The sequence below is a fragment of the Cardiocondyla obscurior genome, linkage group LG16, assembly GCF_019399895.1.
Source record: "Cardiocondyla obscurior isolate alpha-2009 linkage group LG16, Cobs3.1, whole genome shotgun sequence".
NCBI classification, from domain to species: domain Eukaryota; kingdom Metazoa; phylum Arthropoda; class Insecta; order Hymenoptera; family Formicidae; genus Cardiocondyla; species Cardiocondyla obscurior.
The window spans coordinates 1954036-1979310 of record NC_091879.1 but is presented as its reverse complement, the minus strand read 5'-3'; the positions used below and the strand labels follow the sequence as shown (position 1 = coordinate 1979310).

The 25275-nt window shown below is 33.9% G+C and overlaps 5 protein-coding genes across 20 annotated transcripts in view; 3 read left to right on the top strand and 2 right to left on the bottom strand.

Moving 5' to 3' along the window:
• Positions 1 to 73: 73 nt before the first annotated feature.
• Wit (wishful thinking) lies at positions 74 to 6505 on the bottom strand. 2 transcript variants are annotated; one of them, XM_070667917.1, is made up of 12 exons: positions 6336 to 6505; positions 5094 to 5373; positions 4807 to 4909; positions 4509 to 4706; positions 4171 to 4404; positions 3873 to 4028; positions 3590 to 3772; positions 3313 to 3482; positions 3038 to 3236; positions 2731 to 2931; positions 2426 to 2647; positions 74 to 2341 (listed from the first exon to the last, which is right to left on the bottom strand). In XM_070667917.1, the coding sequence occupies exons 2-12, from the start codon at positions 5256 to 5258 to the stop codon at positions 1305 to 1307; spliced, it is 2868 nt and encodes a 955-aa protein (XP_070524018.1). In that variant the 5' UTR covers positions 5259 to 5373; positions 6336 to 6505; the 3' UTR covers positions 74 to 1304. The 2 variants fall into 2 exon arrangements, with proteins under 2 accessions (XP_070524018.1, XP_070524019.1); XM_070667918.1 differs by lacking the exon at positions 6336 to 6505 and adding an exon at positions 5756 to 5933.
• Positions 6506 to 7261: 756 nt separating this feature from the next.
• Positions 7262 to 13483, top strand: Jasper (JIL-1 anchoring and stabilizing protein). The gene is made up of 12 exons (XM_070667867.1): positions 7262 to 7520; positions 8227 to 8297; positions 8419 to 8579; positions 8663 to 8787; positions 9025 to 9211; positions 9960 to 10055; positions 10149 to 10479; positions 10701 to 10875; positions 10958 to 11011; positions 11102 to 11167; positions 11257 to 11389; positions 11494 to 13483. The coding sequence occupies exons 1-12, from the start codon at positions 7440 to 7442 to the stop codon at positions 11769 to 11771; spliced, it is 1758 nt and encodes a 585-aa protein (XP_070523968.1). The 5' UTR covers positions 7262 to 7439; the 3' UTR covers positions 11772 to 13483.
• A 239-nt stretch (positions 13484 to 13722) lies between these two features.
• On the top strand, positions 13723 to 18224 carry LOC139109079 (putative gustatory receptor 28a). Its single transcript, XM_070667895.1, has 7 exons — positions 13723 to 13737; positions 14684 to 14788; positions 15010 to 15093; positions 15446 to 15489; positions 16592 to 17708; positions 17822 to 17890; positions 17955 to 18224. The coding sequence occupies exons 1-7, from the start codon at positions 13723 to 13725 to the stop codon at positions 18075 to 18077; spliced, it is 1557 nt and encodes a 518-aa protein (XP_070523996.1). The 3' UTR covers positions 18078 to 18224.
• Positions 18225 to 19314: 1090 nt separating this feature from the next.
• LOC139109055 (putative gustatory receptor 28a) lies at positions 19315 to 21462 on the top strand. 2 transcript variants are annotated; one of them, XM_070667869.1, is made up of 4 exons: positions 19315 to 20751; positions 20868 to 20936; positions 21003 to 21092; positions 21166 to 21462. In XM_070667869.1, the coding sequence occupies exons 1-4, from the start codon at positions 19633 to 19635 to the stop codon at positions 21265 to 21267; spliced, it is 1380 nt and encodes a 459-aa protein (XP_070523970.1). In that variant the 5' UTR covers positions 19315 to 19632; the 3' UTR covers positions 21268 to 21462. The 2 variants fall into 2 exon arrangements, with proteins under 2 accessions (XP_070523970.1, XP_070523969.1); XM_070667868.1 differs by having other exon boundaries at positions 20868 to 21092.
• A 166-nt stretch (positions 21463 to 21628) lies between these two features.
• Ndae1 (Na[+]-driven anion exchanger 1) overlaps positions 21629 to 25275 on the bottom strand; it is a 52667-nt gene continuing 49020 nt past the window's right edge. For all 14 annotated transcript variants that reach the window (XR_011546779.1, XM_070667855.1, XM_070667854.1 and 11 more), the window contains one exon: positions 21629 to 25102. Coding sequence is in view for 13 of the 14 variants with exons in the window: in XM_070667855.1 (XP_070523956.1) it covers positions 25025 to 25102 (78 nt within the window). In the remaining variant the exon portion in view is untranslated. The remainder of the gene's footprint in view (positions 25103 to 25275) is intronic.

The following is a 25275-nucleotide window of genomic DNA, read 5'->3' as shown; positions in this document are numbered from 1 at the left end:
CACATCATTGCACAATATGCGTCCAATTAAACTCGTTAGTTTTAAATTAAAAAAAAAAAAAAAAAAACATTGATGACAGAAAACATATTTTATTATGAATTGCATAATCATACTCACTTTAATTTTGTCAAATATAACATGTCGTACATTAAAGTATCGCAAAATGTATAACATAAGAATTTACGATATCCAACATAACATAACATAACAAGTAAGTTTAACGCATTTGAACAATCTTTTTCTTTATACTACAGATATTTACAACGAGCTCATAGGATCAGGAAAAATAATTTTTATATAACCCGATACAATTATACTTTGTGCTCAAATATATCTTTTTACTATTCTCTACTTTAAAATTACATTCACCTATAATATCCATGGCTTTGTATTAATTATAGATTCATATATCTGATAAATATCGTTGCGTATAAGTATATATTAATGAACTTGTTGCATAATTGGTTTAAAACTAAAATATATTTTATATGTATAGAAAAAGTAAACAGTCCCTTCTCGCGAAGAAAACGCATATAAAAAATGAATAATAAAAAGTGAACCTCGCGTACTTTCGTCTATAATTTTATAAATCTTTGAGCTAATAATATCAGTTGAAGCGCGTTCAATTTTTGTAAGTTGAAGCGCGTTCAAATATTTTGTAAGTATTGACATTTTAAAAGATTGTTTTACGTTACACAGAGATTAGTTCTTTTAAAATGCTCTGGAAAAATTAAGACAATTATATGTCAAGATATTAACAATATCTTATGTGATGTACATGTTAACATTGATTGTCCATATTTATCAATTACATTAAATTCATTAATTCTATTAAATTGAAAAAAGAAACATTGAGAATATAAAAAAGGCAATTCATAAACATCGTATGTATGAAAACAATTTTATAGGAAATTAATTTTGTATAATTCAGCGCGTATATATGTATAAATTACGTTAATTTGATTTTCTATGTTCTATTTATAATTGTTATGTGCACTTGTCATATTTAATCATTTGCTTTATCAAAAGCATTCATTACGCACAAAGTATGTCACCAATATAACATGACAAATTGAGTAGCATGAACTTCCGAGTACAATCTTATTCTTTTTTTTTAATTTCACTGATTAAATTGATAAAATTTTATGTCTATATCGCAGTAATATATTTTGCATCGAGTATAAAATCTTACTTATTCTTATACATAAATTCTGTACATAAATTGAAGCTGATACCTTATAGTATTCATTCTTTTCTGACTATAATTAAAGACATAAAGACTTTACAAATACAAAGATATCTGATTAAAAGCATGTAACATTTTTGGTACCGAGTTTCGTTGGTGAATGTTTTCCATCACTATCACCGAGATCCATACCAAATGGCACAGAATTCCAAATGGCTTTGTCACTTTGATCGTCCTCTTCGTTCAAAATATTGCACATCATGCGATCATCGTAAAGCGAGAATCGCGCTGTTGATTGCGCACGACCGCGAATTTTCCTTACAGATGGTGGCAAATCACCAGGTGTTTTTATTCTCATATGCGGATCCTTTAATGCGTTGTTTACATTGGAACCTACATTAAACACTGCATTAAATTTATCTATGCTTTCTTGCCTGCTTAAATTATTCTCTCGTTTTTTGCTTCTTAAATTTACGAGTGGCAAAGTGGAAGGGCGCGCGTTGGATGTCGAAATATCATTTTCATACTGGTTTTGTTTCCCTATTTGTGCGATATTTTTGTCATTCTTCTCCGCTGCTGATGTAGAAGTTTTACCAATGATACCATTTACATACTTTCCCCCAGGCGAAATTGTTACGTTTGTTTCAACAGTTTTAATCTGAACATTTTGTTTCGATAATAAATTTGACTTAGAATCTTCTCTATCTATTTGGTATCTGCTATACGGATACATTTTTTTGTTAATGAGCAGCTTCTTTAAATTGGGCCAAGCAAACAGTTTTTTTCGTGGACTCTCTTGAAGAGACGTATCTTGTATATTCGTTTGCTTTTTCTTACTGTACGAAGATGAACTTTCATCAGAAATTACATTTTGGACATATGGGATAGGCGTTGCCGGCCTAAGTTGCGTCAATTGAGTAGTATGTTGACTTAAGTAATCATGCGAAACTAAGCCTTGTGCTTCTGTACCAGTTTTGTATTGATCGTTACACGCATGCTTCAGTGATTTATCGACGAGAATGTTACCATTACAGCCCAAGTCTTCCAACGAATCCGATTGTAACATTAAATTTCTCTCCATACATGGATTTCTGCCTTGATACGGCTGAAGCGTTTGAGTATGATTATATGTCGCTACTTCGTTTGAATTTTTGACTGAAATATATTATCGAAAATGTTTAAAAAATAATATCGCGAAAATTTAAAATAAATAATTTAGATATTGATATCTTTACTTACAACTATGTTCATGAGCAACGCTGTCAGATGGCGATAACGTAACTAAATTTTCAACTATTGCACTGTCGTTTGTATCATTATCTTGCATCATGTTTAATGCAAGTTGAACAACATGTAAATTGTCATGATGCAAGGACTCACTATAAAGACTGTTTGTTGTTGAAGGCACTAAGGCGCAGTGAGAGTTTACCATTGGACTTCCATCGGTAAAATGCATTGTTACTGTAATTAATTTTTTTTTTTGTAGAAAATACAAATAAATGTAAAAATTCTAGTTTTCTAAATATAATCGATAAATGCCATACCACGATGAGATTGCAGTTCTGAAAGTCGTTCTTCTATACACAAAGCAGTTAAACGAGCTTCAGCATCAGCGTCCCAGCAATCTTCAATAGTTTCTTTAATCAAACGTATTCCTGGTCTATCTACTAAATTACCCTCTAAAAGTGGTCTGGCCTTATTACGCGATACTAAGACTTGCATCTGTTCAAATGTTGGATGAAGACCTAAAAGATAATTAAAAATACTTTATAAATAAAATTGACTAACAAACGATATTGAAATAGCGCCAATGGACATGGTAATTAACAAAAAAAAGATTAATTTATTAACCTATTTCGTTTTCATACGGTTGTTTATATTGCGGCACGTCCGCCGATCCAAAAATATAAATGTCGGAGCATCTTGTAATCAGTTCCCAAAGGACTAAACCCATTGCATAAACATCAATCTGCTTCAAAGAACTTTCACAATCTCGTAAATTAACAGCACCGTCTAACACTTCTGGCGCCATGTATCTTAAAGTACCCACCTACCGTAAATAATAGATTTTGATTTAGAAATTTTATAATAGTAAAGATATAATTTTTTAATATTTAAATGTTTACGTCATTAATAGATTTTAATTCGGCATGTTGTTCCTCTCCATTAGAGTAATATCTAGATCCAGATATTTGAACGGCTAATCCCAAATCACAAATACAGCAAGTACCATCAGCTTTAATTAATATATTTCTCGAGTTTATATCCCTATGTGCAATGCACGGCTTAAACTTATCTAAAATTTAATAGTTATTAATATTAGTATATTTTTTATGTTAAATAAAATTTAGTAAAAAATATAAAACAATTTTATACTTTCTAAGCAAGCAATGCAATACGTACCACCTTTGCGTATATCCGTATGTAAATAAGCAAGGCCTTTAACTACAGAAAGGCTCATTTTGCAGAATGTATTCCAATCAATAGTATGCATTCGTAAAAATTCTGTTAAACTACCTCCGGGAGCAAAACTGAGCACCAAAAGATATTCAATACTACCTTCCATGCTTATTCTTTCATCCACACCTAATCGAGAAATGTGAATTAAATTTTATATTCTGATATTAAACATTAAAATAAAAAAAAAAACTTATTATTATATTTCTTTTGTAAAAAAAATGCCAACCATAATAGCTTAATAATGATGGATGCTCCATAAAAGGTAGACAATAAGTATCTCTTTCATTCTGAAAATAATTACGATAATGTGATGGATATATTTTAACTGCAACGTCTTGATCGCCCATGCTACCCTGCCAAACTGATCCATATCGTCCTTGACCTGTAATTATAATTTAAGTTATACTAAATAAAATTGTATAACGAGATTTATTTGCAACATTAAATAAATAATTATAATATAATAATAATTTAAAAAATACAATTTTTTAAATAATTTTATAGAATGTTTAATAAGTACATACCTACAATATTTGCAAGTTTTAAGTGGTCAACTGTATAAGTACCAGTTCTTAATGCTGTACTATCCATGAACTGATCATTATAAGGTGGTTTTCTTAATCTTAATAAAATATTGTTGTGATACGTTCTATATATAATCATTGCTACATTAAATATTACTAGCAATGTACATGCTACGACGAGTGCTATAATAAGAATCCATCGCTCAGAGTTTAATTGTTCAAGATACTCTGTAGCTGTAAAAATATTATAAAACTTATTAATTTTTTTTAAACGTTAAATTGAACCACATTTATTTTGCTGTAATAATTAACAATTGCTGTTAATATCATTAGCTTACTTGGCTGATTTTTTTGTGAAGAAAGAGGATTCAATATTTTGTCGTCCAAATCGGCAATATTTGAACTCGTAATATTAAGATTGCAGAAATCTCCGTGACAACAACAAAATTTTGTATTGTTCAAAGCCTTTGTCGATCTTTGAAGTGCAACACATTCTGTATTTTCACATTTTTGCTCACCAGATTGTTTCCAACAACCTAATTCATATCAAGAAATGCAATGTTTTAGTTATATGCTATTTATAAATAAATATTTTTGCATTTAGCTATAATTTTTTAACTCTTTCACGATATATACCTTGAGACAAAATAGTGATTTCTGTGCCATTTGCAGTTTTATCTTCTTGCCATAGGGCATGACAAAAATTGTTACATATCTCAAATTTGACATCTTCATTTACCTGAAAATCAGATGTTTTGTTCTAAATACTTCGCAATTAATTTATTGGCAATTAAAATGTGTAAAAGTCGTAATATATTAATAATTAATAATTAATTATACTCTTTACATAAATTCAAAGTTGCAATTTTGTAAAAGAAAAAAATATTATATTAATTATAAATTTATTTTATTGCAGAACCTACATTATGATCATCGGATGTATCTTCAGGTACGCCTGCCGAGTTCTGCTTCAAAGAAAGATTTTCAACATTTTTCTTTCTACTAGCACATCTTCTAATGGCATTGATAGGGACCAAGCTTATGCCATACAGCAGTGTGATCAGCGCGATTGATACAATGGCTCTCATTGTACTTTAGCGGGCCTCTTGAACCAGAACCACTTCAACAGAACCAGAGCTCCTTAAGAATTGCCATCTTTCATCACAGTAATATACAACGCGGCCGTTGAGATTCTGAGTTCATCTGTTTGTCATAATAAAAAAAATATAATAAAAAAAAGGCAAATTAAAAGTATATAAATTAAATATAGCATATTACAATTTATGAATTTTTTAATTTGTTAATAAGCTTTCTTTAAGAAAGTAATTCGATTATAGAACATAGAATTTATTCGTTCTTCACTAAGAAGACAGATACATTAATTTAACAATTTATAAACAATAAATTAGGTTTTCAACGAAATAAGTTGCAGCTATCCATTCGATACAAGACATATGTTGTACAAATAATATTTGCTCTTCATTCGGAAACTTTTTCGAAAAAGTCTCGCGTAAAAAAAAAGTTATCAATCCCTATAATCTTAAAGACAATAAAATCATCGTATAATCCACATGCAAATCCTTACGAAATGCATTAGTTCTGTACATTGATCAGCCGCGGTTTCCACGTCGGGTACCCAATGAAGCTACACTAATCGCGTAACGCAAAATCAACGTGTCGTTTTTTAAACATTTATCAATATGCACACGACGCATTTTTATCCTTTTTTTTCACCGTGCAGTGTCAACACATCGTGACTCGGATTAAATTCAGCGAGGCTGCCTGCGCGACGATCCTCGAGCGCGCTCTCATCCTTCCGTGCAGATCTTGTCGCGTGACGCGAATTTAGCCAGCGGAAAGTAATGCGAGATCTCGTCTGTGACATGACTGATTAATCGGAGGTGCTTTACGCGGTCAGGCGGACGGCGGTATCGAGCGGCCGGGAAACCGACCCGATCCCGTTCGCGGGACGCCGACGTTGGGGAGACAATGGACCCAACGACGGCGGGCGAGATTGCGACGCGATCCTCGACGCAATCGGCGACGCGTGTCTAGGAGTTCGGGGATCCTCTTGCGCGTTCCGTGATAAGTTCGCGAAGACGAAGGGAAAACGCGCGCGAGCGCGCGCGGCGTACGTCGTTGACGGAGAAGCGGCGTGTACTTACGTTTTCCTGGGCAGCTCACGTAAAACTACGTTGCGGTTTACGTGCTGTGTCGTGGTCGTCGTCGAGCGCGACATCGCACCATTCTCTTCGAGCCACCACCGAGCGCACTCGAAATAACGAGCGTCGCGTGAATACTCGTTTATCTGACAGGCAGGCCTGCGAGCCCAACTCGGAATCGTGGCTTCCACGCGTACAAATGCAGAGGCTCGTCCGTGTGAAGCCAGCGCTTCGGCTGCCGTCGGATAAAGGAAAAGGCCAGAGCTATACACTGTCCTACTCTTTCGCGGCGTCGCCGGCAGTTACCGCAGATCCGCGAAAAAGTAGGACAGACAATGTATAGCTCTGTCCTTTTCCTATCCGACGGCAGCCGAAGCGCTGGCTTCACACAGACGAGCCTCTGCATCTGTGCGCGTGAAAGCCGCAATTCGGAGTTGAGCTCTCTGAGGTAGCCCGTGTCCATTGAGTCCCGTCTTAAGCGCGCATTCACAAACGCATCGCCGACGTGCCAATTCTACGAGCGAGCTTACACGGGATCGGCTCGTTGCAATTTCGATTTGTTTATTAATTAAAAAATAAAGTATTAATTTTCTTTAATTTTTTCTTAATTTTTTTAAATTAACTGTATATTTTTCTTTTTTAAATGAAGAGAAAGATTGGAACAACTAAATCTCGATTTAACTCTCGTGATCGTAATTACTTTTGAACAAACTTTCGTAATTGTAAAATAAATTATTCATTCCTTGTTGTTATTACTAGGCGGAAATTATGGGATCGACGACTCTGGTAATTAATTGAAATTAATTGGCATTTCTTTCTCTCGGCAAGTGGTCAAGTCTGATCAGTGACGTGTGCCGCTCGACCAATCGCGCTTGCTCACTTTGCGCGCGTAGATCCGCCGCTTGCCGCCGCCGCCGCGGCCAATTGTCGCGCGGCGTCGTGTCGTCGCTGGCGTGTTTTCGGCATTTGTCGTGCAAATGGCGGTTGTTGCGGTGTTTTGTGCGATGCATCGTCGTAATTAACTACGCCACACCGTCAGCGCAGCATTCGACAAGCGAGAGCGTGGAATCGTCCAAATCGGTGCCGCGGAAGCGGATCGCCCGCGATATGGTGAAGCTGCTGAAGAGGTTTTTCGCCGGCGACAAGGTGTTCGCGAAAGTACGAGGTTACCCGCCGTGGCCAGCGAAGGTGAGTTCGCATTTGGACGCCGACGCCGAGCACCACGGCATCGTCCTCCGTAATCGGGGCGTCGGATTGCGACGCCGTCGTCGTCGCTCTCGCGATTGCCCGACCGGGACGTTACCGGGCGCAGTAGGGTAAATCATTCAAAGGCTGCGGCTAGAAATCGCCATTTGTTGCGCGCGGCTGCGTCCCGTGGCCGCGACCCTCGCATAAGAGCGCTAAAAGCGCGGGATCCGCGCGGGAACGCGCGATAACGCCGATGATAACCCGCCGAGGGGCACGTCGTTGGTCGAGCTGAGACCGCGTCGCCAGTCACTCGCGATGATGTTCCCTAATTTGCCATTTGTGTACATAATCATTGACATTGCACCTCCACGCGCATTATTAACCCCCTAACGCGGCCCGTCTTGTGGCAAGATGGTAACGTTGTTTGGCATTTGCATGCTTATCAGATGCATATACATACGTAACCCTAGCAGTTATTTCGTTATGCCCGAGCTAACACGTATGCACGTGTGTCAATACGATATGAAAATAAAACGTGTTTGAATTAATTTGGAGGTGCACGGTTCTCCCCCAATGTCATTCGTTCACGCTAACAGGAACATCAATGGAGTAATTTTTTTTGTAAAAAAAAAAAATATATATGCTTTGATTCTGCTCGTTATATATTGTATCTTCATCTGTTTATCGCATATTCATTTGTTTGCAGGTTGAAAAAGTTAATGATCCAAATTCAAAAAATGCTAAATACAATGTTTATTTTTATGGTACAGGAGAGACGTAAGTACTATCGCTATCTATTTCATTATTTTAATTTTTATAAAAATTATAATATTATTAATTATAAATTATAATATTATTAAAAAAATATTTATATTTGTATTATTTTATATTTTTTTAGAGCTGTTTGCAAAGTTGACGAGTTATATACTTATACTGAAAACAAAGACAAATACGGTAAACCCAATCGACGAAAATTCTTTCATGAGGGCATGCAGCAACTTGAACAAGAACTTAAAAATGATAGAAACAAACCTTTGGCAGACATTGCTGCTATTAAAAGTAATTAATAATATCTGGTTAATAATGGCATTTTGTAATAAGAAAATTATTTTATATTATTTTAATTGATACTTTGTTTAAAGGTGCTGAAGCAATGGAATTGCCAGCAACCACCGATAGCGATGTTGAAACCGGTTTAGTAATAGACGAGGGAGAAAAAAAGAAGCCTTTGAAAAGGAAATCTCTTACATCAAACACAAATACTCCGGTAAGCAATGCTTTTGTTATAGAAACCATACTTTGGAGTATTAATGTATGGTTTGCAATACTGCTTAAGAGAACAGTTATTGATAAATGTACTCCGAGAGAAATTAAGGAATTGCCGACAAACATTTTTAAAGTTTAAGTAGTTTGTGCGATTGTTCCTTACATTTTTATTCATAAATATTTCCATATTTATTGTAAGCAAACAAATATTTGCATCTAACAAATACACGTAATGTAGCAAGATACTCCCGAAGTGAAAAAGAAACGTGGAAGAAAACCTGCAAATGATACATCGAAGCAAGAAGCTGCTTTTGATTCGCAAGGCGAGGAGTCACCTAAAGAAGTAGTTAGTCGCAGTGGACGCAAGATTAAACCAAAACGCTTTGCAGATTTTTCGAATTCGGATGAAACGGATACCAATACAGGTAAGAACTACATATTTATAACAGTCGTCAGTCTTAAAGAATTTATTATTCTGTAACTTTATGAATAAAAAATATTTAAACAATTTCAATATATGAAATATGAAATAATCGACTTTTTTAGCTCTTTTTTTTTAATATAAAAATTAATACATTATTGTTTCTAGTAATGGGTTTAGTTAAACTATTTATCCCGTTTATTTTTGTTTTAATTACGAAATTTTATTGTTCACTACCGATATCATACGACACATTATTTGTTGCAAAATTAAAGTCGATTACCCTGATAATAACTAATATTTAAAGGTATACCTACAGTAGGGAGATCACATTTAATGGTGGATGAAGAATCGCAGACTTCATCAGAAAAATCTGAAAATTATTCAAGATTTAAGGAATCCAATGAAACTCGGCATATGTCTACGAAAAAATTAAAAAGATTAGTTCTGTTGGAACAACTGTCATTAATTCGTATACAAAAATCTAAATTTTTATCTATGAATGTATCTCTACATAATCTTTAATTAATAAAAGTTTCATAATATAATTTTTTTTGAAAATATGATTTTTCTGTTTGTCCCTACTTGTTTTTAATAGTTCTAGTAAATTTCTTTTTCGGGAAAACGTATAATTTTATTTATAGGAAAAATCTGTGTTAATCATTAGTTGCAAAAAAGTCGATTACTTTTTACATATTATATATATTTGTGTTTATTACAGTAATACGATTTTAATTATTACATCTATTTAGAACATTCTGGCCGAGGTCGTAGAGCGAAAAACGAAGAACCTAGTGAGCATCAGATAACACCAAATGTGACGCATAAAAAGAGAGCTGCTATTGAAAGTAGGCAACTTATTGTGTGAATAGTTCAATTTTTTTAACTTCTAAAATTATTTAAAATGTGTTTATGAGAGATACAGTTTATTTAATTTACAGAAAAAAATAATGAGGATTTGTTACTTCATGGAACCATCATATCGGGTGGTACTTGTTCTGATCCAAATTCACTTCTCGTTCTCAAGACGCATGGTGGAGAATATGTAGGCATTAAATTACGCACAAACATGCCAAAGTCCTTTGAAAGTGAGGAAGCTCGAAAACAATGGGATATATCAGCTGCTAGAGATGCTATGAAACTCAAAGAACAATTAGAGAGTGGTGAAATTTTACCAGAGCAAGTGAAAGATTTGGAGTATAATGTACCAGAAGAAACGAAACGACTTTTGGCAAAAGATGGATCTGTTCATCGTAAAACTTATAAACTAAGGTATAATCCTGTTATTCAGCTTACTAATACAGATTTGTTCTCGGTAATTGAACTGGTGTTCACTAATGCAATAAGTTAAAGTGAAACAAATATACTTTTTTTCACTTTAACTTGCTGCACAATAATTCAGCAGTGCAGTTATCGAGAACAAACCTTATTTTTTTATTTTAAAGTTTATTAAAGTGTTATTTATTTTATATTAAACAAATATTATTTTTTAGATGGCTTCGTATAGAGGCTCAACTCTTACAATTAGATGCTCAAATAAAATCTAATCTTGGACTAGATCGAGCCAACACAGATAAATGTCTGCAAGCAATGGATGAAATCTTGGCTCTTTCAATTGATCCTTTAATGCTGAAGAAACACCCTCACATCGTTGAAACAGTAAAAAGGGTAAGTAATACGTCAAATTTTTAAATAATCTTTTAAATATATATTAATTTTATTAATTGTCTTTTATATATTTGTATATTAGTTACGGCGATATATTGGGAACCTAGGAGAGTGGAAATTAAGCGAAGAAGAAGGGGTATGTATAAGGCTAACTTGTATTATATTGTAACACTTGCGAAATATGCAAAATTATTTTTATTGTACTAAAATATATTAATTTTTGTAGAATATTTTTAAACAAAAAGCGGAGCAGATTAGACAAAAAGCTGAGCACATATATAACAAATATAAGGTAATGTATTATATTGAATTGAAAATATTATTAATTAATTATCTATCCTATTTCTTTTATCACATATTTATCAAATAAAAAATCTATAGGCTATGTTTACTATACCTGAGGGTCAATCATTTTGGCAATCATTTTCCGATCAAGTAATCTATTTTAAAAATTTGACGAAGGATATGCCTGAAGAGAAGGTATTTTCATTGATGTCGGATCCTGCTTGTTCAGGTAAGTTAGCTATATGTAAAAATATTATTTTAAAAAGTTAAAATTTATATGTTGGATTTATGAAAATGTATTTTGATATTTATTAATTTTAATATTATATACAGTTATAGGTATATCGGAAGAGTTACATGCAGATAATAGTGGTGAACAACTGGACACGAATGCAATGATTATATCAGAGTCAACAGAGAAATCAGAAGAAGAAACAAAAAGTGGACAAGAACAAGAGGCGAAACGTGAATCGGAACCAAAAGCAACTACAAAAACCGACTTAATAGCACAAACAGAAACGGAAACAGAGTCAGATGTAACTGTTGTAAGAATCGTAGAAGCAGAAGTGCCTACTAGAAGTGAGAGTTCTAAAGACGAAGCAGCCAAGTAACAGATGTAAACTTTTCCATCTAATATAAACTTTTGCTTACTTTCATTATGATACTAAAGAAAAAAAGATATTCTAATTGAAGTATATCGGACGCATTCATAAAACAATGTTTTAGCTCATATGATTTTTTAATGATTATCCTTTTTTTATGTTTTACATGTGGCAAACCATTTTGACAGTTCTGTAACTGTTACAGACGACTTTTATAATAATTAGGAGAAATATGACGAAATTTGGTAAAATGTAACATGTTTAAAACGTAACTTTAAAATTAACATGCTATTCCTTATTACAACTTTGCAGGCTTAGAATATCATGTAATGCTTACATATATAATATATAATAAGTGTTATTAAAATTTAATTCATTAATTGTCTATTTTTATATTTCAGTTTCTTAATTAAAAAGAAATTTTGTGTAATCGTCTGTGTTACTGTGCTTGCACGTATTAGTGTGCTTTTGCATTTTAATAAAAATAAAGAAACGCAAAGAAATAAAACATTTAAGAAAATTTATTTTTTATTTGTGCTTTCTTTTATGGCCCATTTAAATACAAAAACACAGTAGGTGCAAGCACAATTATACAGTTACTTTTATTACTTAACAAAAGTTACACAAATTACATATATACATAAATAAGTATGCAAATAGCTGTTATAATAATATTATCAAATAAAGAATGTTATCAAATGAAGATTTAAGTATTGTAAAAACATATTAAGCTAATTCTGTGAATGCGATCGATAGCACTTTTATGTAAATGAAAAATAATCTTTTGAATGAGTTCTCTATTGTAGTTTATTTCATGAATTTGTAAAAAAAAAAAATAATCACATTATATGTCGTGATACACTCATTCTTACTTGATGCAATATCTGCAATCACTAACTAGACAATATCAGGCAAACATTCACTGTCAGATAGTATGGAATAAAAATGGCTGATGTAGTGAATAAAATTAGATAAGAAGTATTTTTACTTGATAGTAATATAATACTGTCATGTGTCAAATACTATCTTTATATATTCAGCCAGTGCCATGGAAAAAATTTGTAAAAAAGCACATAAACACTGTTATTGTCCCACAAAACTTATTTAGTTATTATAATTCACGGTAGCGAAATAAATATCACATTGCATAAGAATTATAACGCAGTGAACGATACAAATATAATTCTCTTGGTACTTGCAATTCGTTTTTAACGCAAATTCCATCTTTATCGTCTAGTTTTTTTTTTTTTTTACGTAGAAATAACATTACTTATATTCATTATAACAGATAAAAATATATAGTATTAATATGTACTAATATTTCTTTAATAATATTTATGATATATAAATATAATTGTTCGTAAAATATCGTCAATTTATTCTATTTTTTATTTTGTATAGATAAGTTATTATCTTTATTGAAACCATTGCTATTATAATTATAAATAATAATAAAATTACAAAGTGCTTCTGAAATGATATCAAAATTGTACAAATTAAGATAAGTTAGCAAACGATTTTTGGCCAATGTTACATCTTTATCGTGGGCAATATGGCAATTAATATAAACATCTAATGATTGGTAAGTATTAAATCTCATTTTGTAATTAATAGTAACATATCCAGTATATTGCAGAAAGTATCTATATGATTATTGACGATGTAAGTTTTGTATTGAAACGTTTTGTCGACAATTAAAATAAATTATTGTAGCGGAGGTATTAGAGCGTTGAATATATTTTATATTCTATGCATTTATTTTATATAGATAGATTGCGCATTCATATAAAAAAAAAAAAAAATTTATTAACGTTAATCTTTTTACTTTTAATGAAGTCTGCAATCTATCTATAATTTTATCCTACCATTAAAAAATTACTTTGTTTTACTATTTATGTTTGTAAGAAATTCTGAAGAATAAAATTAATTAATGATCAATGCACGATTCCGTTTCAGCATGATGAACTTTGAATTGGTAAGGTACGTAAAACATTGAGGTTTGGTTTAATTTAATATTGGAATCTTTTTTACAAAAATTCGTAACAGTTTATGCCGGCCGCTAGACGTCGCAGATGCGCAGTAGTTCTCGCGAGAGTCAAGTGCATTTCGAACATTATTTAAAGAGCATGGTTAAATATTTTTTAATATTGTATAATTGTAAAGATTCGGGTGTGAGGATGTTTTTTTTCAACTTGCTTTGCAATTATTAATCATTCTGTGCTTCGGTGAGGAAAAGTTACGTCGTGAACAAAATATATGAAGTGTCCGGCATTTTCGGCGACTAGTTTCACTCGCGATCTCCTTCGGATTTCTGTGACTGCCACTGTCAGGACGGTGAGAACTGTCTACACCTCGCCCGTCTTCTTCGTCGCGGCCGAGATTCCAATTCCGTTTCGGACAAGTGATTTTTAAGGAACTTAAAGAAGATAAAGTGCGCGGGAAACATTTAATATCGCGATTCGTCTCGTTCGCCGCTTCGTACAAGTTTTCGGTATCGTTCCGCCGATGAGAATTAAACGAAGAATCAAAAGGTGACTTGGACTTCGCCTCGGACTTCGCTTTACGTGGTATTCAGTTTCTGTATCGAGATCGTGAATTTATTGGGAGTACGTGGACTATCCCGCGAGTATTCAGCGCGCGGAAGGACGACTCGACGCGTCCCATCTATTCTATTTCGGCGGAGCAACCTCAAGGAGCGCGGGGAAAGGGGACGGGTGCTCGCCAGCGGCGATCAGCCGGCTCGTTTCGCATTGCGTGGGTCCGGGATCAACGGCTGTGGGTGCGGGGAGCACGGGGAGAAGCGGGGACGGTACGCGTGAACCCAGCTAGCGCTGGAATTTACGTCCGGTCACCCGCAACCAAAACACGCGCACTAATACATTGAATAGAACAGCATATTAACTTGAATCTTTCTGTTTCAGATAATATTCTACCATTCGAGGAGGACCAACCCGACATCCCGCAGACATCCTGAGAGGAGGAGGAGGCCCAGGAAGGGTATCCTGCACCAGCGGAGCAACCCCAGGGTAAGTATCACTTTTCCTTCCGAATTAAATGCTTCATGGCCGGTTGTTCCAACTTCCTGGCAGTTTTACCTGTCAGGTAATCATATGTCTATCTTTATCTTTCTTTCTAAGTAGATAAAGATAGACATATGATTACCTGACAAGTAAGTCTGCCAGGAAGTTGGAACAACCGGCTCTCAGTGTAATATCTGCAACATAATTTTGTATTTTTTCTGTTACAGATCAAGAGGACCTCCGCTGCAGTGCATCGTTCAGCGACAAATAGTGCCGCACGCCGAGATCAGAAATTACACGAACCGCAGCCGGTTCGTCGGTCGTTTCGCGTGTGCCGATAGTTACCGGGCGTCTTTTTTGCGCGTATCTTTTTCACGGGAGTGCCGAAAAGTATCGCGCGGCAGTGTTAATAAATTTTCGCGATTGTAACTTCACCCGGTCGCGTTCGCGAGTTTCCAGTGCGCGGAAGGATGGCTCGTCACGTCCCATCTGAGAGGAGGAGCAGGCCCGGGACGGGCATCCTGCGTCGGCGGAGCAACTTATAGGTAAATATAAATTTTTTCTTTTTTAAAAAATTGAAAAAAAAATTTTACCTTCTTTTTTTTATTAATCTTATTAATTTACTGGCATGTCTATATTAATTTTTTTCTTTTTATGTTACAGTCACCGGCAGAATTCATCAACTCCGCTGATGCTCATGCAGATTGGTAAGTCGCATGATTTTTTTTTACCCTGCTTGTAATCGAGGTCTCTCAAAAAATAGCGCGCGCGTAGAGCGCGCATGGTTTCTTCTAGTTTTTATAAAAAACATAATCTAGAATCTCTGATGCAGATGAGCGATTTGAAAGGTATATAAAATTGGCATATAGAGTAGATATAAAACAGATAATTTCATAGTATAATCTAAATCCGAGCAAATCTCACTCCGGTATATAATTTTACAAACGGTTTCGATAAATAAATTCAATAATTAAAAAACAATTCTATAATTAAAATACAAAAGAAATAAAAAAAAAAATTAAAATTAATTTTATATCGCAGCTAATTCTATAAAAATACTTTTCCATAATTCCGTCACGTATAAAAACTGAAGTATACCAGATAATTATGACATAAAGTCGACATTGTTAACTACCCGACGACTAATGAACGTAACTGGTAAACAGTTCTTCATAACGCAATTATGCGAAGCTGTTTTTCAGTTACACCCATCAATTCGTACGATTATATAATATAACCGACTTGAAATTACAATTATTGGAGACAGCGCGGAGGCAGAAAAGTACGGTACTCCGTTTTCTTATCGCGTCCTTATATCGTGTCACCGCACAAGTAATAAATATTCCAGTAAATGTCACTAACAATATGTAACACGTATCAACAATGGATTATTTTTATCCAAGGACCCGCGTCGTCTTATTAGTTCTATATTTGGAGCTTAAGTATTGATTTTAAGTTCTTTATAACACGTTTGTGACTTTTATAAACTTAATATTTATAATGTTTTGCATACATAATGCTTACGAGTAAGACATTTACCGAGGCGTCGCTCTGCGTACGCTCAGTGCCACTTTGTAAAACTAAAGTTGCAATACAAACTCGAGTGCACGTAAAGCAAATCAAACCCTTCCCACCGTAATTGATCGTATATGACGTTTAAACGGGCGCAATTAATTTTGATAGAGTAATTGGAAAGATAGATATCGATAACGTAAAAGACTGTTGAATTATTGATTCACGTGTAATTTGTTGCGCGCAAAATGTTTCGATAAACGAGATTTAAAATGTGCGAGTTTAAAAAATCTTCACGCGCGCTCGCGCGACCATTTTAAACACGAAATTATTATGTCACGAAAGCCGAATTCCTTCACAAATTAATTCCTTCGTCGAGAATAAAAAAAGCGTAGTCACCGAAAAAGTTAGTGAGCAAAAAATGATGAAAAAGTCATCGAAGTCGCATCAGAATTCATTTTGGTTGCTCAAGGCGTTGATAATATTTTTTAAAATTATCGGCCTCGCGACGTTCGCCCATCGTGTCGTGACGCGAAAGAAGAAGTTGTCGTACACGTTTCAGTATTCCGAATGTGGGATCGTTTATAACGTCGCATTGAGTAGCTTAATGATCGGCTCGAACTACTTCTCGATACCGTTCAGGCTTTATTTGAACTGTGAGAATAGGTCGAACTTGAATGTGATCTTCGAGATTCTTCAAACCGTACTCGGTACCCTCGTGATCTGCACGATTTTACTCGCCTACTCGATCGATCAGAGATCCTTGGTGCGAATCGCTAATCAGTTGATAGAAATCGAGCACGAAATAAATCGCCTGTGTTGTATGTACCGTCCGTTGCGCCGGCAACGCGTCCTTTGCAACCTGGCCGTTGTCTGCGTCCTGAATGTTTGCCTTATAATTGTTCTTCTCATCACCGAAAGGCTTGCCTTGGATTCGGGCCCGATTTCCTGGCTTACGGACATCCTGCCGACGTTCCACGTTGGCTGGATGCTGATACAGTATTTCATGCTGGTCACGATCATTCAGGCGAACTTCGCCTACGTGAACCAAGCGATACAGAACCTGACCAGGGTTAGCACCCCCGACCTTCGACCGCAGTCTCTTTATCGAACGCGTCGCGTCGTAGGCAGCAATTTCACCGTTCATCAGCTGTTGCAACTGCGAGACGTGCATTATGACTTGTGCGAAATTTCGGAGGACATATCGAAATTTTATTCGCTACCGGTGTTGTTCGGCATCACCTTCCTCTTTCTAACGTTGACATACAACAGCTACTATTCTATCTCGCCCTTGCTAACGCCCGACGAAATCTTAAACGTGTGCACGTTTGCGATTAACTCTATTATGTGGTCGTTAATTCTGATTTATCCTATTTCTCTTCTGACCAATATCATTACTAAGATTTTGAACGAGGTAGGACATTTTAATCGACGTATAGAATATACATAAGTTTAATTGGAATTAAAGCTCTTGAGTATTTAAAAAAAAAAATGCGCGACCTCCTTTCAATTACAAATTTATTTTAGATCGGAAAAACGGGCAATATGCTACATAATCTTTTGCGCTATGCGATCGACAAAGAGACAAAATCAGAGGTAAGACCACGAAATTGTTTAAAAGTTTTCACGGGGGAACAAACAATTTTCGAATCTGTTGCAGCTCAAGGAATTTTCGCTTCAATTGTTGCATCGCAAGATACAGTTTACAGCTAACGGATACTTCGTGCTCGATAACAGCTTTCTTCATTCGGTGAGAATATATAATATTGTAGAAGCAGGTTGACGCAGGTTAAATTTCCGCAATTAATAACTTTTATTATTAGCTAATCGGTACGGTGGTGACGTATTTGGTGATACTCGTACAATTTAAAATGGGAGACTCAAATTCGTCGGGATTGCATCACAATTATACGAAGGAAAATTAGCTAAGATCAATGTAATAAAAAAAAAATAAAAAATAGACTTAACGTGTATCACAAATGTGATTACATTAAATGTACAAAAATTGTACTATTTATTCAATATATATTTAATATGCATTATATTACTCGACGTTAAATAGCGTTATTATGGAATACAATAATAGATAATAAAATTCTAATGCAGATTTTTCCATTACAGACGGTGTCATTTCTTCTTAATGCTATCTATTAATTATTCATAATTTATTTTTTTATAGAAAATATATTAGTCAACTTTCTCACATCACAATTATACTTTTATAAAATTTGCATATAGAGAAGATTTAAAACAGATAATTCCGCAGTATAATCTGAACCCGAGCAAATCTCACTTCGGTATATAATTTTATAAACGGTTTCGATAAATAAATTCAATAATTAAAAAATCATTCTATAATTAAAATACAAAATAAATAAAAAAAAAATTAATTTTATATCGCAGCCAATTCTATAAAAATACTTTTCCATAATTCCGTCACGTATAAAAACTGAAGTATACCAGATAATTATGACATAAAGTCGACGTTGTTGACTACCCGACGACTAATGAACGTAACTGGTAAACAGTTCTTCATAACGCAATTATGCGAAGCTGTTTTTCAGTTACACCCATCAATTAGTGCGATTATCCGACTTGAAATTACAATTGTTGGAGACAGCGCGGAGGCAGAAAAGTACGGTACTCCGTTTTCTTATCGCGTCCATATATCGTGTCACCGCACAAGTAATAAATATTCCAGTGAATGCCACTAACAATATGTAACACACGCATCAGCAATTGATTATTTTTATCCGAGGATCCGCGTCGTCTGATATAGAGCTTAAGTATTGATTTTACGTTCTTTATCACACGTTTGTGACTTTTATAAACTTAATATTTAATAATGTTTTGCATACATAATGCTTGCGAGAAAGACATTTACCGAGGCGTCACATTGCGTACGCTCAGTGCCACTTTGTAAAACTAAAGTTGCAATACAAACTCGAGTGCACGTAAAGCAAATCAAACCCTTCCCCCCGTAATTGATCGTATATGACGTTTAAACGGGCGCAATTAATTTTGATACGGAGTAATTGGAAAGATAGATATCGATAACGTAAAAGGCCGTTGAATTATTGATTCACGTGTAATTTGTTGCGCGCAAAACATTTCGATAAACGAGATTTAAAATGTGCGAGTTTAAAAAATCTTCGCGCGCGCACGCGAACATTTTAAACACGAAATTATTATGTCATGAAAGCCGAATTAAAATATAGAAGGTATTTCACGAGTCGTTATGTGTTGCTTTACTAATATATGTGAACTTCACGTGAACGCGCAGAAATTTACGAGATATAATGAAAAGGAGAAGCATGTATCGGTTATAAATTAAAATTATGGATGAAAATAGTCATTGCAATGATGTCCCCAGCTCGGTTGAGAATCTATTTTTTACGGATGCCAAAATCAATTCCTTCGTCGAAAATAAAAAAAGCGTGGACACCGAAAAAGTTAGCGAGCAAAAAATGATGAAAAAGTCATCGGAGTCGCATCAGGATTCATTTTGGTTGCTCAAGTCGTTGATAATATTTTTTAAAATTATCGGCCTCGCGACGTTCGCCCATCGTGTCGTGACGCGAAAGAAGAAGTTGTCGTACACGTTTCAGTATTCCGAATGTGGGATCGTTTATAACGTCGCATTGAGTAGCTTAATGATCGGCTCGAACTACTTCTCGATACCGTTCAGGCTTTATGGGGACTATGAGAATAGGTCGAACTTGACTGTGAGCATCGAGGTCCTTCAAACCGTACTCGGTACCCTCGTGATCTGCGCGATTTTACTTGCCTACTCGATCGATCAGAGATCCCTAGTGCGACTCGCTAATCAGTTGATAGAAATCGAGCACGAGATAAATCGCCTGTGTTGTATGTACCGTCCGCTGCGTCGGCAACGTGTCCTTTGCAATCTAGCCGTTGTCTGCGTCCTGAATGTTTGCCTTATAATTGTTCTTCTCATCACCGAAAACCTTGCCTGGGGAGCGGGCCCGATTTCCTGGCTCTCGGACATCCTGCCGACGTTCCACGTTGGCTGGATGCTTATACAGTATTTTATGCTGGTCACGATCATTCAGGCGAACTTCGCCTACGTGAACCAAGCGATACAGAACCTGACCAGGGTTAGCACCCCCGACCTTCGACCGCAGTCTCTTTATCAAACGCGTCGCGTCGTAGTCAGTAATTCCACCGTTCATCAGCTGCTGCAACTGCGAGACATGCATTGTCACTTGTGCGAAATTTCGGAGGACATATCGAACTTTTATTCGCTACCGGTGTTGTTCGGCATCACCTTCCTCTTTCTAACGTTGATATACAACGGCTACTTTTTTATCTCGCCCTTGCTAACGGCCGACGAAATGTTAGAGTACAAGGCTCTGATCAACACTATCATCTGGTTGTTAACTCTGATTTATCCTATTTCTCTTCTCACCAATATAATTACTAAGATTTTGAAAGAGGTAGGACATTTTAATCGACGTATAGAATATACATAGGTTCAATTGGAATTAAAGCTCTTGAGTGTTTAAAAAAAAAAAAAATGCGCGACCTCCTTTCAATTATAAATTTATTTTAGATCGGAAAAACGGGCAGTATGCTACATAATCTCTTGAGCTATGCGATAGGCAAAGAGACAAAATCAGAGGTAAGACCACGAAATTGTTTAAAAGTTTTCACGGGGGAACAAACAATTTTCGATGATCTGTTGCAGCTCAAGCAGTTTTCGCTTCAATTGTTGCATCGCAAGATACAGTTTACAGCTAACGGATACTTCGTGCTCGATAACAGCTTTCTTCATTCGGTGAGAATATATAATATCGTAGAAGCAGGTTGACACGGGTTAAATTTTCTTAATTAATAACTTTTATTATTAGCTGATCGGTACGGTGGTGACGTATTTGGTGATACTCATACAATTTCAAATGGGAAGCTCACATTCGTCGAGATTGCATCACAATTGTACGAAGGAAAATTAGCTAAGATCAACGTAATAAAAAAAAAAAATAAAAAATAGACTTAACGTGTATCACAAATGTGATTACATTAAATGTACAAAAATTGTACTATTTATTCAATATATATTTAATATGCATTATATTACTCGAAGTTAAATAGCGTTATTATGGAGTACAATAATAGATAATAAAATTCTAATGCAGATTTTTCCATTATAGACGGTGTCATTTCTTCTTAATGCTACCTATTAATTATTGATAATTTATTTTTTTATAGAAAATATATTAGTCAACTTTCTCACATCACGATTATACTTTTTGTTATATCGGTTCAGAAGTATTTTAGGTACGTTGGTGTAGGAAAGTAACAAATCTTTCTGGCTTCTTCTTTTTTTTTTCTTCCTTTTTGCACATTATTTATTTAAAGTAACACAGTATGATTAAAGATATAATGAACAGGCATCAGCTACTTTCCTTGTCAACTCGGAAACTAATTTCCGAGACGCGGTCTTCCCTATCTAATCACAACCAATTAATACTACGTCGGCGATTATAGCCCATTCGTCATCGTGAACTCACTGCGATAGGCGTAATCTTCGAATGAGAGAAGAATGTACTTCTCTTCGTTAACGCTTCGAAGATCACCGCTGAAACGCATTAACATATACATCGTACACTTTTTATTTTTTTATTAGATTATTCTCATATTATACATTATATCCACGAATTTTACTATTTGCGTCTAAGATTGGGGCATGCCTTTAACACTCCTTGATATTTGTCTTTCACGACGCGACATTCTGGGTTTCTAAAGTTACATCATACTCAGCTGATATTGCAACATTCGCTTAACAAATTTAATGCACGATTTTAAATGATTTATATATGCTTCTTTATTTTTTTTTTTGTGTAAAAAATTTATTTAAAAGTATGTACGGCTATACTTTCCAATGTGGTATAAATGTTTTATGTTGTTTTAACGGTAGGTCCTTCCTTGAGTCTTCCTACGAATTAAATACACGTTGCAAAATAATTTTTCTTTCGTGCCTTTTACTTCGTCAAATTTTTTCTCAAACTACCTGTTAACTAAAAGCCGTATAAAATATATGTGTATATCTTGAGGGCTTTGGTGAATTATTCAGTTTCTCTCTTTTTTTTTCTTTTTCTTTTTTTAGAAATTTGATACAAACATTGGTATATAATAAAAGATTGTATTTTAATAACTAGTTGATTTAAAGAATGAAGTTTTTGTATTGATTTCTTTCGTCATTGATAGATTTATCACAGATCGTTTGAGAAAAGATTCTTTTATTCAGTAAATTCTGAATCAATTTAAATTAGTTACTTGTTAACGCAAATATTCTATCGAAAAGCTTTAAATTTTTTTTTTGAATATATATATGTATATAGATATTTAATATAAAAAGTTAATTATAATTTATTAAGTTGTTTTATTAGAAGCAAAGCTGGAGAGTTATTCCTTTCAAGAAATTACTCTAGAACTTTTATTAAATTAAATTGAATAATTTTAATTAACAAGTAACTGTTTATTTGATCAAATATTTTCATTGTTACTTAGCAACATCACAAAATTGCATTATTTATTACATATCGCAGATTGTACAGATTGACAGTTACATTTTCTTCTTTTTTTTTTTTAATTATGAACAACAATGAATATCCTTCAAGGGATTTTTTTTATTATTAATCTACACATCGCATTTATATTTATAATACGTAAAAACTTTCGTCAAAAATCTTGCGATAAAGAAATAAATTTCATTCTAATTAGAATATATCTCAATATTGTCACAATTGGGCATGACTAAATATATATAAAATGAAACGGTATTAAAGTTTAGAAGTTTAATGTCCAAGATTTTGGCTAGATTAAAATTTTAAGAATAAAGTCAGTTCAAATTATTTTTAGCGAGCAAGAGACAATTTTACGAATGTTTCAAAGAAGTTTCTTTTTTCGTATTAAAAGGCCGCTTTTGTAAAAATCGCACAATAATATTTTTTTTAATTAAAAATATTATTAACATTACTTTATAATTTAGAGGATGAAGAACAAATTGTCTATGAATTATCTATAAATTCATCTATACTACAACATTTTTTTCTATTCTTAGCTTACAAAATAGCTCTTACAATTCTCGTTCTCCAAGATATCGTATTAATTGTTGATAGAATGAATAAAAAATATCTAAGCAATTTTTTTAATAAATAAATGTTAAATTTGCGTTTCTTTTTTTTTAATATGTATTGCCGCGTAACAACATTTTCTAGTAATATTTAACATATGAGATATCCCTCGAAGGAAGTATTAGTATATGTTATATATTGCGGGGTTTCTTTGGCATATACATATGATCATAAAATTACTTGAACTACTTAACTGCTATATGCGAAGTCATATATTATTGCATAACATAACTTTTGTCGAGTATTAAGTATATTTTTTACTAATTTTTTTTTAACGACTTTGTATAATATAAATCAGAGTTTAATTTATATGATAAATATAAAATTACAGCAGCCAGTGTTCAAATATTCAAATAATTACACACACACTCGAGTATTTGGTTCATAGTATTTGGACACTTGCGCGCGATACTACATTTATCATTCTATTACTATTTCTTATTATTTTTTTAATTGTTTCATTTATTTCGTATATATTTATAAGAGTGAAAATTAATTCTCCGAATTAATTATTCGAATATTCGAATGCTGCTGGAGCTCGAGTAACGAAGGGAATTCAGTTTTCTGTGAGAACTCGAATTTTATTTGCAGTTTGCACTCATGTCTTATAAATGCCACGTATATTCGTTCGGTGTTACATTACGATTTGAAAAAAGTGTGCGCGTTTTTTTTTCTTTTTTTTTTCTTTTTTTTCACAAATCTCTAGCACAAAGCACGTTCTTATTGACTAGCGTAAATCTGTCCCGTTGACATAAGCCAATAATTGTCGATCTAAACGTATAATCTAGAGAAGATGCGATATAGAAGATCTTCTTAGATTTCATCTAGTATAATATATCATTCGTCGTTACACTTAAACGTTAAAACACAGGCCTGTCCTCAGCCGCTGCACAATGAACTGGTGCAGTAAGTTAGAGTGAAAGAAAATATATTTGTTTTACTCTAACTTGTTCCACTGATGCGTACCAGTTCAGCAGTGCAGCGAGCTGAGAACAGACCCCACGTGTCTCCTATACCTTTCATTATTTCAAATCGTTTTCTTCCGTTTCTTGTTCACTTCTTGTTATCTCTTGTGATATTAACAAAGTAGAATTGATTGCGTAAATAACTATTAAAATAGACTATTTTGCAGCAGCACGTATGATTATCTTATCGAGAATGAAATATGAGGTTTCGAAGAATCACAATTGGATACTATTGGCGAATCTTGAGTTGTTTCTATGTACAAACACATTGAGAATATATGCGATGGATCTTCATTTACAGTTGAATATAAATTGTGGAGTATTCGCAAAGTGCGTTACATTTTTTTTTTTTTTTGAAAATATAGTACAAATATAATACAATTAAAATAAATAAAGAAGCGTAGATATATATATTTTTTTAGAATATAAATCTTTTGAGAATTAAATTATTTATTTTATGTTTCTTAAATGGCATTTTTTTTCTTTTTTTTTTAATATGAATAGAGATTGCAGAATAAAAATTCTAGAGATAAAAGTTTTGAAAATTATTAATTGTATTATAAAGAAGTGTATTGCATTAATGTAAATTTATGTCTGCTATCTTTTTGTTAAACGGAAGTTTCTGCTGAGGTAGTACCATTTGCTTTCAAAGGACTGATGCTTTCCTTGGATCGTATTAAATCTACCTGAAATATTAAATTAAAATACTTATTAATTTTATTATTTCGCATCGCTGCTTTGCATCGCTCGCTATTATACACAACATATTTAAAGGAACGAGAAACGTTTAAAGTACTATGTAAAGATATGTATATATTACGCACATCCGTATAGTTTATTAGTGAAGATTATTAAATGT

Coding starts and splice junctions, on each gene's coding strand:
- LOC139109079 (XM_070667895.1), top strand. Junction 15,094..15,445: donor AATTACACGAACCGCAGCCG/GTTCGTCGGTCG, acceptor TTTATGTTACAG/TCACCGGCAGAATTCATCAA. Junction 17,709..17,821: donor TTACTAAGATTTTGAACGAG/GTAGGACATTTT, acceptor AATTTATTTTAG/ATCGGAAAAACGGGCAATAT.
- Jasper (XM_070667867.1), top strand. CDS start 7,440: ATGGTGAAGCTGCTGAAGAGGTTTTTCGCCGGCGACAAGGTGTTCGCG. Junction 7,521..8,226: donor ACCCGCCGTGGCCAGCGAAG/GTGAGTTCGCAT, acceptor ATTTGTTTGCAG/GTTGAAAAAGTTAATGATCC. Junction 11,168..11,256: donor ACATATATAACAAATATAAG/GTAATGTATTAT, acceptor AAAAATCTATAG/GCTATGTTTACTATACCTGA.
- Wit (XM_070667917.1), bottom strand. CDS start 5,258: ATGAGAGCCATTGTATCAATCGCGCTGATCACACTGCTGTATGGCATA. Junction 4,910..5,093: donor ATACATCCGATGATCATAAT/GTAGGTTCTGCA, acceptor TCTGATTTTCAG/GTAAATGAAGATGTCAAATT. Junction 4,707..4,806: donor AATCACTATTTTGTCTCAAG/GTATATATCGTG, acceptor GATATGAATTAG/GTTGTTGGAAACAATCTGGT.
- LOC139109055 (XM_070667868.1), top strand. CDS start 19,633: ATGGATGAAAATAGTCATTGCAATGATGTCCCCAGCTCGGTTGAGAAT. Junction 20,752..20,867: donor TTACTAAGATTTTGAAAGAG/GTAGGACATTTT, acceptor AATTTATTTTAG/ATCGGAAAAACGGGCAGTAT. Junction 21,093..21,165: donor ATAACAGCTTTCTTCATTCG/GTGAGAATATAT, acceptor TTTTATTATTAG/CTGATCGGTACGGTGGTGAC.